At 34.4% G+C, this 19,957-nt stretch overlaps 2 protein-coding genes across 3 annotated transcripts in view; one reads left to right on the top strand and one right to left on the bottom strand.

The window, feature by feature from the left end:
* Positions 1–207: 207 nt before the first annotated feature.
* LOC130246297 (heat shock factor-binding protein 1) lies at positions 208–1,821 on the bottom strand. The gene is given in 5 exon segments (XM_056479181.1): positions 208–273; positions 276–315; positions 1,359–1,384; positions 1,386–1,424; positions 1,518–1,821. Coding segments are annotated over 5 exon segments (216 nt in total). The 5' UTR covers positions 1,563–1,821.
* A 380-nt stretch (positions 1,822–2,201) lies between these two features.
* LOC130246782 (solute carrier family 66 member 2) overlaps positions 2,202–19,957 on the top strand; it is a 53,285-nt gene continuing 35,529 nt past the window's right edge. Inside the window, exons 1-3 of one of the 2 annotated variants that reach the window (XM_056479917.1) lie at positions 2,202–2,799; positions 4,632–4,765; positions 8,462–8,512. In XM_056479917.1, coding sequence (XP_056335892.1) covers positions 2,597–2,799; positions 4,632–4,765; positions 8,462–8,512 — 388 coding nt within the window. In that variant the 5' untranslated portion in view covers positions 2,202–2,596. The remainder of the gene's footprint in view (positions 2,800–4,631; positions 4,766–8,461; positions 8,513–19,957) is intronic. The other variant, XM_056479918.1, reaches the window with a different exon arrangement.

Here is a 19,957-nt window from a genome sequence, read left to right as displayed (position 1 = left end):
AAAATTCAGCGCAATAACTTGTACTGAATGATCTTAAAATATATTACTGGCTTTGTTTTTGTCTCAGATGGATAAAGTTAATGCATATTTATAAAAATGACACTTACAGTACATCTCCCAAATGAAATATGGACTAATCCTGGTTTAGACTAAGTAAATGTTTAAATATCTCAAGCATTTCAATTAGGGAAATTAAACACAATAAATCTAATACACTTGCTTTGATTTCTGAAGATTTGCTGTCCCTGCTTGTGTCATAAGATCAGCAAACGTTTCTTCTCCAGGTCATCGATACGAGTTCCCATCTCATCCATTCAGGCATTAGGAAAACCTGCACCTTCTTTTGTAGCAATTTCAAGCCAAATCTCTGCTGCTAATAAATGGTGAATCACTTATATTTATTACATTTATATGTAATACACAGATTCTGGCCATAGATTTCATTTCGTGATTAAGGAGTTATAATTATTAAAAATAAATGCACTTAGCAAGTTTTAAACCTAATACAATAATAGTAATACTATAATTCTTGTTTTGTGTCTGAATGCATGATATTATTATAGGAACAACGCACATACATTTTACAGTAATTTTGTGACAATAAAAACTCTATATACTATATTTAACTCTCTATATTTTATACACTGTAAACAATTACATGACGAAAGTCAAAACAACAAATGTTTTTGTTACATTAACTTATTTTAAATTGTTAATCAGGTTTCAACTAGATTTCTTTAATTATACAAAGTACTTAATATTTTAGTCTGTGTGATGCAAGTTTAAACGACTAAAAGGTTTATTTGACTTAAATTAAAAAAAAATAAAAAACAGCAATATTCTTTACAGTATAGTAACTATGACTGATTTCTGGTTCCCTAAAACAAAACAAACAAATAAAAAAAAAAAGAAAACAATAAACAAACAAAACACCTATGTAGTTATCAGTCTTAAAATGATAGGTTTCAGTTGGTCATATAGGTTGGCCTTACACTTGTTTTAGAGAGGTTTGGGCCAATCCTTAGATGGCCAGACCAACTGGAAAAACCAGCTAAAACCAAGCCACCAGGCTGGGTAGATTAACTAAACCAGTACCTTACTTCAGTTTAGGCTGGTTTATAGTTTTTTTTTTTTTAATTATTATTTCAGAAAGGGAACTAAAATCATTAGTTTACGTTTTGCTACACTAAACGATAGCTTAAACTATATAGGTTTTTTTTTATTGAAACTGTGGTTATATTTTATCATAGTAACAGATTTAGGTTACTGTGGTCCAACCACCACTTTTATCATATATTCTTTAAACGAATCATTAAAGGCACACTTCGAAAAGTAATATGCATTTGAAAAAGATATTTTTAGAGATGATCTGTTCAGATAGGTTTTTGAAACCTGCTCTGAAGTTGCTGCATAGTCGTCTCCATCTGTTTGAAGAAACAAGTAGAACAGATTTGTAAAACTTTAAAATAACCCGCAAAACAATAATTAAATCTATAACCAATGAAACGAAGGCTTACTATTGCAGTTAAATCTTTGGCAGCTTTTGACTCGGATCCTGCCATGGTGTTAGTTTGCTAAGTTGGTTTTGTTTTGTTGTTCGTTTCAGCTCCAGGCAACGTTTCACTGGAACAGCAAGCGTGTGAAAATCACCCTGTAAAAGTCTCAAATAGATTTAAGCATAAATCCACAATCAAAAGTGAATTCTAAAACTTCTCAACTTTTGTCATTCATTATTTACATTCACGTTTGCTGCTGTAAAAACTTCCTCTTTCGTAGGTAGAGCCATCCACATTTAACCCTTTTATGTAGCAAACGGTTATTTCATTTAACGTACAGTACACTGATGGATAGCATCATTTTTGCACTGATAATTTTTATCTATGATTTCATTGACTTATTACATAAGTCTGAGTTGCTTCATGGAATTTTAGAGGATTAAACGACTCGAATCTTCTGTCAGGCTGTAATAATACGCTTAAAATGTTATTTAAAATCAGGCCATGTAGTGTTTTTTTCTAATATGTGGCGGAAAATATATGTTCACATTAAAAAGTTCATAAACACTTAAGTTAACCGATAATAACTTTTAAATATTCGTTATTTGTTTTTACTACGTGCGTCACGGAGCTCGACTGACATTAGGACCGTGCGTCTCTGGAATCTATAACGAGCTTGATATGTGACGTGGAAACGAGGAAGTACTGTTATGAGCATTAGCCAGCTGTAGCAGAGAGGATCACAGCGGCTTTAAAATGTTATACAGCTCTCCTTTTCTATCCGCGTGGACCGCAAGACAGGAAATACACACCATCTAATATGGACCCTCGCTGAGCACCTGTTCTGATTGATTTAGCAAGTAATTTTCCTGAAAAAGGGCAAGCACTTGAATGAATTGGATCTAATGGGGACTGGGACAATGAAAGTACTTTTACTGTCGTTGCGTAGAATAAACATCCAGTAATCGTCAGTAATTTCCATTTTAATATGTGAATAAAGCAGCAAAATAGTAATGGTTTATTTTTAATTAATGTTAAATTAGTGGCCAGTGATTGCATTGAGTGGATTTAATTCTAAAGGACAGCAACATCAGCCAAACATGGATGAAGTGATTATGGATCAGGTCATGTATGCTGTTCATCAAGTGGTGTCATGGGTCGCATCTGTTGCCATTATTTTTGGAGGAATAGTGCCATACATCCCTCAGTACAGGGACATACGAAGGACCCAAAATGCTGAGGGATTCTCCACTTATGTGTGCCTGGTTCTGCTGGTGGCCAATATATTAAGAATACTTTTTAGGTAAGATAAACCTCAACCATCATGTCTGATATCTGTATGAGGAAACCATGTACAGTAAATACATGACACATACTAATCTGCTTTATGTGTGTTTATAAGGAGACACTTACTGGACACAAGTGCTGTTTAAATTAGTAGTAGTATCATGCTGGATATGGCTGCAAAAGGTTCTTATTTGTACATCGTATAACAATTTATGATTAAAATTAATAAGATATGATATATAATATGATATATACTATTTTTTAATGTATAAGCTGTCAAAGGTTTGGAATCATTAAGCTTTTGATGTCTTTGAAAGATGTTTACTGCTCACTAAGGCTGGATTTATTTGATAAAAGAGTAAAATATGTAAAAATTTGTTTTTATTATAAAGTGTAATTTATTTCTAATATTTAAAGCGTAGTATTTTAGTGTCTCACAATCCTACAGAAATATTCTGATTAGCATATTATAATTTAGTTTAATGTAATGCTTTAGTTTAATGTAATAAACTTTTGCAATTTTTAGTTTTGTTTTTATCATTATATATATATATATATATATATATATATATATATATATATATATATATATATTTATTTAAATATTTTTTTCTTTTTACATTTAAGGAAAAAATAATATTGACTAGGGCTGCATGATATTGATATTGAGTTGTTTTGTATTTCTTTAGTATATATATTTCAATATGAATATAATTTCACAATATGACTTTAGTAACTGTTTGGAACGAATTGATATATTTACATTGATTGGGATGATTTTGAAGGGGGGGTGCATCTGCAAAAAATATTTTTTTAAACTCTAAACAAATTAAAGCACAGATGAAAACAACAGAACATGGATCAAATAAAATAACAGTGCTTATTGGTTTGTGGCGGAAGCAACTATAATAAAGGACAAAAATTCAATTAACAAATCTAAAATATCATTGTATAGTCTTCATTTTTTAAAAATGATTAAACGATAAATCTTTGTTAAAGTGGCAAACTTACAAATTCAATAATTAAAAACTTTATGATTTCTTGTTTATTGGACTTGTAAATTAGCTTTAGATCTTACACTCACAGGTCCTAGAAACATATCCATGTAATAATCTTTTACACTATTTGGTTATGGTTCAGATACACAATGACTCCACAAATCATGTGTACTGAACTGTGCTTTTTGGTTAATTATAATTCCAATTTGACATTGCAGATCCTGCGATGTGACTATTGCAGATTGCAATATTGATGCTGAAACGATATCTTGTGCAGCCCTAATATTGACATGTTAATATAAGATAAATAAATATCTAAAACGATATTTGTTCAATTTAGATAGTTAAGAAAAGGACAAAGAATAAATATACTAAATAATATATTTAAAATGTATTATTTTTAATAATTATAGTTATTTATTTGTTATAATATATTGATAAATTGTGATATTTTACATGATTCATTTATAATAATTAAGTGCTATACTTGTCTTTCTCTGATAATTTGTAAAAAATGTGTAATAAATGTATATATTATGTTTATCGAGAACTTTGAGCGAGAAAGTTTGATTAAAAAGACATTAATTATCCTAATTATGTTTATTTTATCCAAACAATTAAATTAAATGGTACTGTTGTTGTTGTTGTTGTTGTTGTTATTATTATTAATTTTATTATCATTATTAAATCACAAGTAATTTGAATTATTTGTGTTCTAATAATAGTAAAAATTATATCAATTCTATGTTCTAGTGACATCTTGTTTTTATGAAAGAAATGGTCAAATCATGTAGAAACATCACAGTATTACGTTCATTTCTTTAACCGTTATATGTGTGTTTTTGTTCAGGTTTGGACGTTACTTTGAGACTCCTCTACTATGGCAGAGTATAATCATGATCGTCACAATGTTAATCATGCTGAATCTGTGCACCAGCGTCCGCATGGCCACTGAACTCAACACCAAACGGCGGTCATTTACAGGTGTGAAACTTTATGACTTTTTTACAACCTTATTGACCAATAAAGTGTGTGTACAGCTGCTGTTCTCAGCACAGTATTGCAGATTAGAATGTATAATCAGTTTTGTTTCCGAAGTCATTGTTGGTTTCCCGGTCTGTTTAGTTGAATGTGGTGCAGTCTATTGAATTACAGTAAATGATAAAGTCACATGGTCGGGGTCTTTCTTTGAATGTGGCTCACAAGATTATCACACAAGGAGGCTCTGGATGAACTTTGACCGGCTGCTACTTGCTGAACATCAGTCTTTAGGGTTTTTTTCATGCTTGTGGTGTGCTACTAAGTTTACAAAGAAGAGTTTGTTCTCTCAAACTGCCATCTTCTTTTAAGCAAGAGCGCTCAAATTAGTTTGAGAAGGGAAATTTTATGTAGTATAAACAGCACACAAATAATAAGAATGTTAAACAGTATGTAGTGTGTAATAATTTAAAGGGTAACAAACTGAGAAATCATATATTTCACTTATTTAAAGGATTGTGTGTTATATACAGTAAAATTTTGTACATTTCAGAACTCAAAACTTTTTCTTGTTAGTCTAAAAAGTTAATATTGCCACTTTTTATTATTTAGTAGTTTGACTAAACTCTGCTATCACAGAAAAATCAATGCCAGCTTCAACTTTACTGCCTATTTAGCACACCCCACTGGTTTAGGCCGCAGTAGGTTCCTAAGAAGAAAGGTAGATATCTATGCAGAAACCAAACTAAAAAAATGTTTTGTAGACGATAAGGTGCTGTGCAGTGCCAATATAAGGAAAGACTGAACATTGGAACTGGAAAGAGTTGAGATTTATTTAATGACGTTTGTCAAGTTGGCTTGACAAACCAGCTACAGGAAACACACTCTTTCCTCTCTATATGCACCTCACATTTTGTTATAAACACTCTATTACAAAGACCCCCCAGAATAGATACCAATCACATTTTGAACAAGTACATTATATTGTTTAACTGCAAACTAACTATGCATATGCGTGACAGCTACCCTACTCGCACCTTACAGTTGGCATGAAACAGAAGTGAGCTTCGTCTTTTTTCCCCCTTATTCCAACATAAAATGAACACACGGTGGTTGTGGTTTTGTAAAGTAGGATGCGATCCTGGATTAACATTTATGTTGTTGATTTGGAACATCATTCCTGTTTGAAAATATAATCCATTCATAATCTCTACCCCTAAACCTGTAAATTATTCCCCAAATCAGAGAGGATTAATAGTTGGATAACAGTGATGTAGAAGCACATAAATCTAACTATAAGCTTGAACTTAACATATTATTCAAACTTTTCCCTCGAAGGAACACTTGTAAACTTTTTTTTACAAGTCCCCTAGAGTTAAACAGTTGAGCTTTACCATTTTTTAATCCTTTCAGATGATCTCTGGATCTGACAGAAGCTCCTTTAGCTTAGCTTAGCATAAATCATTAAATGGGATTAGACTATTAGCATCTCGCTCCAATTTTTTATTTTTATTTTTTATAGTTACATCGTGTACTAAGGCCGTCAGGAAATGAAAAGTTGCTAGGATGAAAAGACTAGGAACTGTACTTGCATTGTAGCATTCATAACTGCAGCCAGCACAATATTAATTACACAAGACTTGAAAATAATCCCCAACTAGGTAACAGCGCTGCATAATATCATTGCCACCTGCTCTAACCATGGTACGGCAGAAAGAGCAAGATGCTAATGGTTTAATCCACTTTAATTGATTTATGCCAAGCTACGCTAATTGTGCCTCCACCAGAACAAAGTCCCTTTAAGGCAAGTCATTTCACTCTGCGGCCATCTTTGAAACGCCTCTCAGGCAGTATGCTTCTGCATTCTTTTTGAATTCACCAATGAAATTAAACAACAACTGCCTCTTTGGTTTCGTTCTTAAATGTTTGAATCACACAAAATCTCCCCCTGATAATCATCAGTCTATAGCGATTGATGATTGGCTCCTGTACAAGAAGGTGGGGCTTTGTTTGCCATATTGACCGTTATGCTTTTCCCCATTCAAAACTATAAAAGTGACACGTCTTGTGTATTCTAGTCTTTGACCAGATCTAGGGATTCACTGAATTAATTCAAAAATGGTAAAACTCAACTATTACACTTCAGGGCATTTATAAAATGAGCATATTTCCAAAAAAGTGGAGTCTTCTTTTAAATCTTGTCGGAATGTTGATGTTGATCCATGAACATGTCTTTGACCTGAAATCACACTTACATGAACACAAGAAGTGTGCTCCATTGCTATCACATAGCAATATGTAATATATTTCACTGAGGTATTCCAGGTGTTCCTTTGATACATGAAATGCAGTTTATCTAGTTTTGAAGTAATGAATAATATAATAAGTATTAGTAAAACATTTTAAGTAACAATATTTCAAACATACCCCAAAAGTAAACAACGAAACACAAGGTAAACATAAAAGCACTCCTTGGACAAATATGATAAAGTTTTAAACTTACTGTTTGCTCAGGACATCCTGTTTGATCAGCTTATACATGTTGGTTTGCATGCTGTTCTGTCTGTATTTAGTGGGTCAACCCTTTTCTTTGTGTGTAGATATCAAGGATGTAAAGACAGTAGTGTGACGTTACACAAGTCTGTCAGTGTTTGATCATGAAATCTAAGAGTTCCAAATTGTTAACCTCTGTTCGTAACACAGCAGTGATGCTTGCAAACTCTGCTAAAGACAGATTGAGACCGTTCAGAATTAACAGAACTAGATGAATCGCATAAACTGATCTGTTGCTTCTTCTGTAAAATTAACCAAATTAAGAAATGACTCAACATTAAAATTAAAATCTTAAGGTTATCTCATTTTGAATAAACCCAAGTGGCACATATAAAAGTTAATGGTCGTCATATGCTGTAGTCTGGCAGTGATGGTATCTGGTATCTGGTACTTTTTATTTATTTATTAAAAGACTTTTATTTTGTTACAGATTTTTTTTTTTTTTTTTATAAATTTAACTTTCTAGTCATCAAATATTCAGCATAAAAACTAAAGACTGAAGTAAAGACAGCTTTGAAGTTGACACCACATATTAAATTGCATATTAAAATATATTCAGATAATAGTTTTTCAAATATAATTTTATTTCAGTTTAACTTTGTTTATTGTAATAAATTAATGCATAGAATTCTTTCAAAACATAAAAAATACATATTAATTACAAACTTTTTACCTGTAGCGTATATGAGACATATTTTCCCCAAAATCAGATTAAAAGTCACAATGTTTTCCTAGAACTCCTTTGAGCCATTTCATTATTTATTGATTTCTTACAACTAAGAATGACTTCCAGTTTAGTGATTAGATAGATAGATAGATAGATAGATAGATAGATAGATAGATAGATAGATAGATAGATAGATAGATAGATAGATAGAATAAACCTAATTTATTTCTTGTACTAGTCAGACCCATTACAAAAAATTAAAATGTGTGAGGACATTTAACATCTCAATACCACAATATAAAATATGCTTTGCTGTCTTAATGTATAATATGATTCCTTAATGCTTGGTTTCAGAATGAAATATGAATTGGTCATGTTTTCATGCTTTCAGGGCCTTTTTGTGTAGAAGATGAAGCGATGCAATCTATTCCCCTCTCTTTCCCTGTTCTTATGTTTTGTTTATTTGTCTTATTTGTCTGAAGCAACAGACAGTAAGGACGAAGAAATCAAAGTTCCTAAGAGGCTCTTTCTAGGTATGTACTGATGGGTTTCCCACAAAACATCAGTTTGATATAGATTTTCCACCCCTTAATTCATCCATCCCGCTCATTTTTTCCCAGTATGACCTGACGGAACCATACACTCCTCTAATCCTGCCATCATTTCACAGTTTTCTATTAACTCTGTAATTTCGCTTGCATGTACCCAAACAGACATGCAAAGTATATGAGAATGAATAGCAAATGCATGTTTAATTAGTAAGAGAAAATTTGGCATGTCTTGAAATTGCAGTGCTGCATGCAAATAGATGATCTATTGATCTCAGATTATGTATGGCTCTTTTTAATTATCTAATCAAAGAAATATTTGATAGTTTAGCTTTGCATGCTTTTAATGTCTAATTCATCTGGTTCCCAAATCAAAAATGCAACAAAATTGTATACTACAAACTGTACTGTATATTTCCGCTGTATTTTATTTGCTGACTTTATGATTTTAGAATAGTTTTGCATGGCTTTGGGTTTTATGCTGAAAACAACTGCATTGTTTGTCACATGACAGTCTTCTAACAGTTTTGAAGGGTTAGTTCACCCCAAAAAATTAAAATTCTTTCGTTTACTAATCCTCCACTTGTTCCAAACCTGTTTAAGTATCTTTCCTGTTGAATACCAAGGAATATTTTCTAAAGAATGTTTAAAATTGTCATTGACTTCATGGTATTTTTTTAAATTCCTAGTTTGGATGTCGGTGGCTATTTTACATTCTAGTCAGAGTTTTGTGTTGAATAGAAGAAAGTCTTAAACATAACTTGAGTGTGATTTTAAATGTTTAGGAAATGTTTAATTTTGGGTGAACTATTCCTTTACAGAGGCATCTTTTTCCTTTACAGCACCCCTTTTATTCCTCTAGTTGTACAGCAGGTGGCGTTAGAGTTTTATAACTAAAAATGCTGTTGTGACGCCAGATTAATGTGCTGTGAGTGACTGTCAGCACATATGGGCATAGGTTTAACTTCTGCTGTATGTATACCCTCCATCTGAGAGTGGCTGATAGGTTTGGTGTTTTTGGAGGGAATTCAAATGATTTTTTTCCAGAAAGAGTCTTATTGTTGACTGATTCCAGATGTTGAGTGTTAGCAGCACATATGCTGAATCAGGGTATTTATTATTGAAGATGTGTTTGTGTAGCGTTCATTACTGTCATTGTCGGGAAGTTGTTGGGAATTTATTTTTCTCTCACTGTAACTTCTGGTCTTCAGTGCAGTTTTGGGTTCTTCTTTGACCTAGGACTTTACTTCAAACTTGAAGTAAATCTGACAATCTTCGTTAGAACCAATAATAAGCATGTGCATGTGTAAATTGACAGTTTATTTCTGTTTACTCTGCTCTTTTTTAATGCAGACCTGAAATGTTATGAATGCATAATGCCAAATGTTTAATTCTACATCTTTGCATGATGTAGGGGTATATATTTTGTCATTTAAATTAAATGCTTATTAATTACTTTTTTTTTTTATCGTAATTTCATTACCATTGCTCTTACTGTTGTAAATATTTCAGTATCGTTTCGGCTTTGTACATTCAGTTTACCTACATTAATTTTATCAATAAACTTGACTCTAAATCAAAAATAAATTAATGAGGTGGCCAAAATTATGATTTACAGCCAGAGCTAGAAATATTAGGTAAAGGTAAAGCAAATATTAAATAAAGGTAAAGCTTCATATTATAGGAATAGACTACTTTCTATCTTGTTGTGATGTCTGTCAAGGCTTCTGTAACTGAGTAATTCACACTGTAGCCTTCCAGCAGCTTCTTTCATGTTTGCTGAAGACTAGCGGTGTGGTGTTTTAAAGATCTGGCCCAACAACTTGTAAAATCTTTAAAAACTTGTAAAATCTTAAATCTTGTGACGACCTGTTAACCTGGATTATGCCCTTGTTCAAAACCCCAAAATTTTTCCTGTGACAAGAAAAACCAATCAATAATAAATCTAATTTCTAAACTACTCTGTGTACCTTGAAAAACATATTGCTTACATGGTATTGAAATCTTAGCATAAGTTTTAGGATTTAAAAAAAAAAAAAAAAAAAAAGTTTTTTAGATGTTTTACTTCAATCTATACACCATATTAACAAAAATATATATATATAAAAAAATGTTTTTTTTTACATGGCTACATTAATTTATTTCACATCCATTGATGGCATTTCATGCCGTTTAGCCTTATAATCTTAAGATGTGAGCAAAAATGACCCGTTTTGTAATTTTGGACATTACGCTAGGGAATCATTCAAATACTAGCTCTAAAATGACGTTTGTGAAGTAGCAACGGTTTCTGCTGTTCTGACGTCAGATGTGAATGAGTTGAAGAAAGCAGTTCTTCGTACAAAAGGATTTTTGAAAGTCTCTGTGTTTGATTTTCTTTGTTATAAACATGATTATGCCGTTGAACTGTTGTATACACACAATATCACACTCATAGCAGTGCGATTATGGCTGTATATCGGCACTGGTGAAGGGACTAAGGCACTCGGCATTTGGCCTCAAGCCAACACACACCTCCCACCATATGTTTTTGCAGACTTGATATAATACAGCATGTCGTTTTTACCAAGCCCAAGGCTTATTTTGTTTTTGCTGTAACTGTCAGTTGACGTAAAAGTAGATTGTGTTGTTTTCTCTCTCTCTTCCTCTCTTTTTCTCTCTCGCTCTATTGATCATGTGTGCCCATCGGCCCCTCACACACCTCATTAGACGTGTGTTCAGCAGAGAAGCTCTCAGCTCTTTTTGCTAATTGCTGCTTAGCTCACAATCTCATTGATCGAATGGGCCTGAATAATGGAGGTGTGCTCTAATCCATCCGATGGTCAGAGGTCAAGCTGAAATGGGCAGTTTGCTGGTTGAGGTCAGAACAAATAATGTTCCCAAATGATACCCGCGCACTCAATAAGTCAGCGTTTTTATCGCCGCTCGCAATTTATCTGTCCGTGTTTGTCATCCTGATGTCCATCGTTCAAGCCTGAAGCAGGTGGTGGTTGTTCACTGCTGATGGCTCTGTAGCCTGTTATTCGGTTTGGACGCTGGTGGTGAAATGTATTTGATTTAGAGACTGTTGGGGTCCTTGTGCTGGTGCAGTAATGGAGGTAAATGGGTGTCCCTCCTACACACAGTCTCGGTTCTGCTAAATTATCACTACAGGCCACCGCAACTGCCTCAATTAGCATCCAGCCACTGCTAGACACTGGAATTTTTTTAGATAAACGTTTCCTTCTTACTTGCCTAAAAATGCTCAGTCTGTTTTACTGTAAACTATGTGGGGCAGTTTCACAAACAGGGTTTAGCTTAAGCCAGGACGATTGGTTTTGTTTAAATTAGGATATTTCAAAGCAGCTTTTATAGAAATTATTCAAGAGCACATTACTAGTATGCATCTTGAGACAAATCTATGGCAGTGATGTGTTTTAAGATCTCTAACTGCACATTATTTTTAGTTTAGACAGCTCAAGCAATAAATTTAGTCAGGGGCTAATTTTAGAAAGGGACAGTTCACCCAGAAAGGAAAATTTACTCTCCATCGAGTGGTTCCAAAACTTTGAGAGTTTCCTTTTTATGTTAAACACACGAAAAAAAGATATTTTGAAAAATGTTAGAGACCTGTTATTATTGACTCTGGTAGTGGGAAAAACAAATACTGTAGAAGTTTTGACAATTATTTAAATGACTTAAATTATGTTTAAACAAAGCAAAAAAAAAAAAAAGAAACTTGAACAGGTATGACAAGTGACGTTTTGGGTAAGCTATGCCTTTAAGCCTTGTCTGTAAAACCACAACAGTTTTCTGTAGTCACATCATCAGCTGTTATTGTTTCTGTCAGCTTTCCATTTAATTAAAGGGCACCTATTTTACCACTTTTAAAAGATTTCAGATGAGTCTTTTGGTTCTCAATAATGCATCTTTAAAGTTTCAGCTCAAAACACCCATCAGATTATTTATTGAACATTGGAACTTCTGCTCTTAACCTATTGTAGCTGTTTTTGTTGCCTGTGCCTTTAATGCTAGTTCTCCCCACCCACCATTCCCATGTGCCTATCAGAGTGTGCCTCAATCTCTGGCTACGTCAGATAAACAGCACAGTGACAGACTTGAAGGAAGCAGATCGTAAAGTTTGTGAGAAATACTACAGTAAGAACTTTCCTAATGATTATTTGATGTAGTTTTTGTGGAGTTAATTCAAGCCTTTCTGCAACGATGAGTCACACGCAATGTTGTTACAAAGTTCACGCACACACACAGACACACAGCCCATGCGTTTAACTTTGTACTGTTATTGCACGGCAAAATGTGATAGGATACACGTTCATATACACTGTTGTATGGACATCCGTTATGCTAATATATAAAATAAACCTGATTTAACATCTACAACCTGAAATTGAAGCGTCGTCTTTTATAATTGTACTCGTGGTAATGAATTACAGCAATTTTCACAGTCTTTAACTTACTTTATTACAAACATGCACTGTTTAAAAAACGTTTTAAACTTTTAAAACTCATTCTTGATCACATTTGATGATGATCACAGTGAGCTGAACAGATCTTTTAATCTCAGTTGCTTTGCACATGTCCTGTCTTGTTGATATGATTATTCGTGTTACTATGGAGACATGTTAATACTTGGTTGTCAATCAATTTGGTGTACGTCATGTTGGGCCTCAAAATGGGAGGGATTTGGATCCGGTTTTAACACCAGGAAATAAAAAAAAGAGACTTATTGTCTTTAGATCAACCCAGCCTCCTAGATGTATTTTATCCCTACATATTTAAAACAAAAACATGCTTTTTCCATCTTCAGACGCTGTCATATCAAATCAAAGCGCTTGTTTGCTGCATTGGCATGTGAATTCAGCATGGCCCGATAGCATCTTAATCCAGTAACTGATGGTGCCCGCTATCAACTACAGCTACAGTAAGCAGTCTATAAACTGAATAGAGTTGCGATTGAACAGATTGTATGGATCTGGATGAAGACCAGCTCACCCTTCACAAGCAGATCTGTCATTCATTTAAGCATCCAAAGGCCGCATTGACGCGTCTTTCTATTTCACCTAACTGTAATTAGAGCGAGGGATGGGCAGATATCTCCTGGCAAGTGGGCTGAAGGCTTGCTGAAAAGAGGAATGGACATCTAATAGTGGCGCTCTGTTGCACGTCAGTCATTCCTGGCCCCTGAAGGCCTTTTCCCTCCATTTGTGAATGGACATGGTGAAACTTCACATAGTGAGCCTGGAAGAAAAGAGGGCCAGACCCTCGGGATTATTGAAGCTGTGGAAGAAAAGATGTTATTTGTTCCATTTGGAAGCTCATGTAGAATGCATTATGTTTTTGTGTCTGTTTGTAGAGCTTATGAAGATGAATAGTCTATTGCCATCAGTCTTGCAAGGATTTTTTAAATGCTTTGAATTCCTTTTTTCTGGCCAAGGCTGTTTTTATTTGATAAAAATACAGACAAACTATTATTGTGAAATATGCTATTGCAAAATAACAGTTTTCTGTTTGAGTCTGAGCCAAATGTGTTCTGCCAATGACTTTTTTTCAAATGATGGAAAAATCTGAATGGTGGCTGCAAATTTGACAGATTACACAATGGGTGTTGGAAGCAAAAAACAGTGTTGGTGGTTCTTTGTAACTTGTAACAGCAGCGATTTCAAGCAATGATACAAAATTATGTGTGTCTCTAGCCCAGACATACTCACAGACTCACAAAACTGCTTACAATCCTCTGTGTATGTACACACATGCATTAAACATGTGTCCTGTACTGAAACTGTTCGATACTTGAATTGTACCACCCCTTTATGAAAATGAAAATTGAGTTTTTATTTCACCGGTGTGAAAATGTTGTTACTTTGACACAATGTTGCCAGGTTTGCAGTTTTCTTACACAATTGGACTCTCTTGAAAAAAAGTATGAAAAAAATATGAAATTGTTGGTTGTAGATTTTTCCTTTGGACTACTTTCGTAGCATGCCACGGCCAACAAGTAGTTCTTTCTTGTGAATGCAAAATTAAAACTGAAACCTTTCTTAATGGACCCTTCTCACAAGCCTGTTATGACAAGTTTAACTGTCATCAGCATCTTAAATCCCTGAAAAGTTTTAATATTTTTATTTTATTTTTTTAATGTATGAACATTTATGTTTACGTATATTATGTCATCTTTCCTTCAAATTACAAAAAACTAATTACCGCTTATGTGAGGTGTTTCTGATGCAGCGTCTATGGGACAGGACAGTAAATTTGACAAAATTCTTTCATCTGGCTGCCGTCATCAGTCTCACACTTATTTTTTTCCGTTTTCTGACCGTCTTTATAACCTCATCGTGGCATTTTTCTTTTATTATTTGAGGAAATAAGGTTGTAAACAAAGTATTCTCCCATTCACTGCGCTCTGTTTTCCCAACTATGATGACTTTCGCTACTGAGAAAAGGGTCTATGGACATTGATGCCAAAATACATATCTGGTATTGTTAACCTCAAAGACCCTTTGCAAGTAAGAAAAACAGTCATGCATTAAATGAGCAGAACATCAGTTATGGGCACGTCTGAGAAAGGTACTTGGATGTTTTATTTGGTGTGTAGAAAGTCAGTCAATACTTTAACATGTATTCTGGTTCTGCAATGTGTACAAAATATCAGGGATTGCTAGACCTTTTCCTTTGTGGGAATCCAGCAATTGACTCTGATTGGACAATGGGGAGAAAGTGGGCTACTTGAAATTTTTTTGGGCAAGTTTTGATTTTCCATTGATATGGAAAATTTTCTTGAACCTGGCAACCCTCCCTTGACTTTCATATTTAGCATCAATTTCAGACAGAACAGGAGGAAGTTTTGAGTTTTCAGAAAGTCAGTTCTCCTCTTCTCCTGAAATGGTCTGCGGGCAGCATGGTGGCTCAGTGGTTAGCACTGTTACCTGACAGCAAGAAGGTTGCTGGTTCGAGTCCTGGCTGGGCCAGTTGGCATTTCTGTGGAGTTTACATGTTCTCCACACAGGTTTTCTCTGGGTGCTCCGGTTTCCCCCTCACAATAACACTGTTGAGAACTGGGTAATGTGTACTGTGGTGTTAGTAACTGTACTATGGAGCGGGTTTCGGGCGGCCACTGCGATTGGATACTATAACAAAGTTGGCGACCCGGGGGTTTTACAGACTGTACCAAAAAGCTGAGGTCCAGGGGAGAGGTGGGTGAAATTACGAGTTTTTTGAGAGAAAAAACAAAATAGGAGGGTGGCGGTAGATGGGTCTAAAATACGGGAGACTCCCGGGAGTTTTGGCAGGTATGTATATGGCTGCTCAATTCAACTGGACTTAATATTTTTACAGTTCGAATTGTTGACTGACTAGTAGTTTATTCATCATGTGGAATAAAGAGTTGACTAAATTACAGGGAAAATTATATTCTTAGGACACAAGAGAACTAACCGAGTTAGTGGCGCCATCTAGCGGCGGTGTGTGGATCTGTCCCGACATTGAGGTACAAAGTATAAACATATTAAACAGTATTTAGGTGACTATTAAAACGCTAAACATTTAAACTGATAAAACAACATTTTTTTACTTAAATTGTGTGGCCAATATCAAAAATTTATACAAAGAATATTATTTATTATTTTTTAAAATTTCTTATTTATTATTTAAAGACACACACAGACTTGTATATAATCTTCCTTTTTTTTGTCCTTGGCTGATCATATGCCTGATTTAAAAAAAAAAATATCTATTTAAGAAGTGTTTTGGCTAAGATTTAAATCTAGAGACTGAATTCTCTCCGATTTGATTGCAAACATCTGCATTTATATCACAAAAAAAAACTTATTGGTTTTAAAAAGATGTAAGATTTTCATTTTGGGGAGAACTAACCTTTTTAAGCAACAACACACCCAGAGCACATTATAGTGTAGCGATCATGTTGCAAAAATAGCAACCCACAACACCTAATTGTTCCTTATAACAATAGATACAAAAAAAATATGCATGCCTAGTTGCAGTAAAGCTTAATTTATTATCCAGCTTGCCTAAGAATACATTCAGATCTGGCTTCGGCAGTGGCAGAGATTTCACAGCATATTTTCAGCTGTTTGTAATGTTGTATCTGTGTTCTGCAGTTGTCGTTGCGCATGTAGTACTGTGGGTGTGAGCTGAAAAAGAGGACGAGCTTGGTGGGGTTGCTGTTTAAAAGCCGTGGCAGTCTATTCCCACACACTAGCCCGCTGGCAGCAGCTCATGCACAGCAGGCTAAAGCAGTGGCACTACACTCAATACACGCAATACAGTGTGGCACTCTTTGATCCGGCCCGATCTGCACGCACAGCCTACAGCGATACAGAGTCTTTTTTACCTTAGTCCTACACACACACACACACACACACGAGGGAGTGAGTGTGAGCCATTTTTTTGTCCATCGAGAGTATTTTATTATAGTATTACACCTACGCCTGACACTCTTTATTTAGTTTTTGTCAGGCTGTTATTTAAAAATACCTTAATGTCATTTGTGCACCACAATACATGCTTTTAATTGGGTGATGTAAACAGAAAACAAACGAAGAAATGGTATTGTAGAGCGGATTCCTGTAGATCCCCATAACTATGTCAAGAGTGTTAAGTCTCTTAAAATATCAAGTGATTTGACCTTTTGTGACAAGGCGAAGTTGGTTCAGATTATAAAATGTCATGTTCTTTTGTAAAATGCCATATGTCGACTCAACAAAAAGTTATGAAATAGTAATAGATGATATTTGCACAGGGAACAAAAGTCATGTTCAGTTGACTCTCAACAATTATGGTAATATGTGATATTTGGTATGCAGTATATAGTCAAAGAAGTTTATTTATATAGCACATTTCATACACAGTGGCAATACAAAGTGCTTTACATAACCAAGAATAAAAGTATAAACAGATAAAACATATTAAAATGTGTTAAAACAGGTTATAAAGGAATGAAAAAGAAAAGAAAGACAATAATCTGTGGGACATAGCGCAGTGCTCAATCAGTAAAGGCGCACATAAACAGATGTGTTTTCAGTCTTGATGTAAATGTGCCTAATGTTGGAGCACATCTGATCATTTCTGGAAGCTGATTCCAGCAGCGGGGGGGGTGTAGTAGCTGAAGGTGGATTTACGCTGCTTTGACTGAACTCTTGGAATTTCTAGTTTATATGATTCTAAAGGTCTGAAGGATCTGTAAGGTTTGTATTCAGTGAGCATATCTGTAATGTATTGAGGTCCTAGGCCATTTAGTGATTTATAGACAAGTAATAATTCCTAAAAATCTATTCTGAATGTAACTGGGAGCCAGTGTATTTTACAATAATGTTTAATTGACAAATCATTATAAAAACAGTTATTACAATTTACAACCCATTGTTAGTTCTTGTTAATTTGCAGTGGGCTATCTAATATCAACAAGCACTGCTTTGGATTTTAATAAAGCATTAGTAAGTGTTGACATTAAGATTAACTACCAATTAATAAATGGTGTAAAAGTATTGTTCATCCTTTTCATGTTAGTCATTACATTGTAAAATCTATTAAATTTGTTGTTTATTTCTATAGCACTTTTACAATGTAGACTGTGTCAAAGCAGCTTAACATAGAAGTTCTAGTAAATTATAACTGTGTCAGTCGAGTTTTCAGCGTTAAAGTTCAATTTAGTTCAGTTCAGTGTGGTTTAAATTTTACTAATGAAAGTACAAACACTGAGAGCAAATCCATCGATGCACAGCTCCACAAGTGTCAAACCAAGCAAGCCAGTGGTGAGGAACAAACTTCACCAATTGATGAAAGTGAAGGGTAAAAACGTAAAGAGAAGCCACACTGTAAAACCCAAAAAGTTAAGGTAACTCAAATAATTTGAGGAAACCGATTGCAACAAACCATTTAAGTTCAAAAACGAATCCTAAGGAGTACTGTGAACTTGATCCATTTGAGTAAATGGAGCAATTTGAGTACAGTTAAACCCAATAAATTAAGAGAACTCAAACCAACTGAGTACTGTAAAACCCAATAAGTTAAGGCAACTAAAACCGTTGGAGGAAACGGATTGCTACAAACCATTTGAGTTAAAAAACTAATCTATATGAGTACCGTTCCATTTAAGTTAAAGTAATGAGGTATTTAATTAACTCATTACCTACAACACTGAGTTCAAAACTCTTTTCAAATGAGTAGAATTATCTTTCAGTCAAATTTGAGTTAGCTACACTTATTTCAGTTGACTGTCGGGTTTTACAGTGCAGGCTTAGTTGGACACGGCCGTTTCTCCTCTGGCCAAACATTCTGTGGGGAGCTGCAGTCTAGGTGATGTCTAAGTTTAAGTGTATGTCTGCTAAGTGTGACCAAAATGTTAAATATATATATATATATTATCTTAGGAATTTTAGTTGTGTCTATACAGTATATGCTAGTAGCAGATTGTTTTAAATAATTACTACGGCATTTCAACAAAAACTTTTTGAGAAATTGTCCTCAGTTGTCTAAATTAGAGACCAGCAATCATAGTGCAATGAAAGATTACGACTAAAATTTATGAAGGTCACAGCAATTAAAATGTAAGTGTTTCAGTCTGTTCTACAGTTCACTGACTGTAATGAGTTTCTTAAACACAACCGGATCAACAGAAGATCTGGTTTAGATCAGGACTCTTGGCTGGCCATTATTTAAAACCAATAATAAAAAAATCAACACATTCAGTAATCTACATTCTGAAGTTATAAACTAAATAGCTAACATAAACTATTTGTAGCATTAATTGAGCTAATAACATGCCTCAGAAATAAAAACCGGAAAAAAAGTTGTTTAGATGTTGCCCTGTCATTAGTTTTAGGGTTGTCGAGCTAATTTGATTCATCAAACTTCCTCTCCTATTGGTTGTTGGTTCTAAAGTCACACTGCAGGAAAGTGTCTGAAATCTTCTGATGCTGCCAGAACTTCATCAGAGGGAAGATTTGTTCACAGGAGCCATTAAGCGGCTGTTGGTGAACATATCTGTGTCAAACCAACATGTAAAATGACAGAGTTTGGCCTAGGATTATAAAAAATTTTTAGGATCTACCCAATTTGTCTCAGACTACTAAATCGTGGCTGAAATTTCACAGTTTGAGCAGGGCTTTAAATTGAGTTCTTCTAAAATAAAGGAAATCACCAGCAGGTACCGATTAACACCAGTAACTCAGATAAATGACCACAAAGAAGTTTTCAATTTGGAGATTTAAACTGTTCAACGGAATTGCTTAACCTTTTTTTCCGATATCCACTCAATTTCTTTTGGCTTAGTCACTGATTTATCAAGAGGGGTCTGGATGCAGACCAGGTGCAGTGCAATCTGAGCTGCATCCAATGCTTTTTAGTGTGCTTGCTTAATCCTACCCCTCACAGTGACGTCACTAGCTCAATTGGGTGCATTGTGTCTGACAT

The sequence above is a fragment of the Danio aesculapii genome, chromosome 19 (genome assembly GCF_903798145.1).
Source record: "Danio aesculapii chromosome 19, fDanAes4.1, whole genome shotgun sequence".
In the NCBI taxonomy this organism is placed as follows: domain Eukaryota; kingdom Metazoa; phylum Chordata; class Actinopteri; order Cypriniformes; family Danionidae; genus Danio; species Danio aesculapii.
Note: the sequence above shows the minus strand (reverse complement) of the source record. Positions and strands in the feature narration are given on the sequence as shown.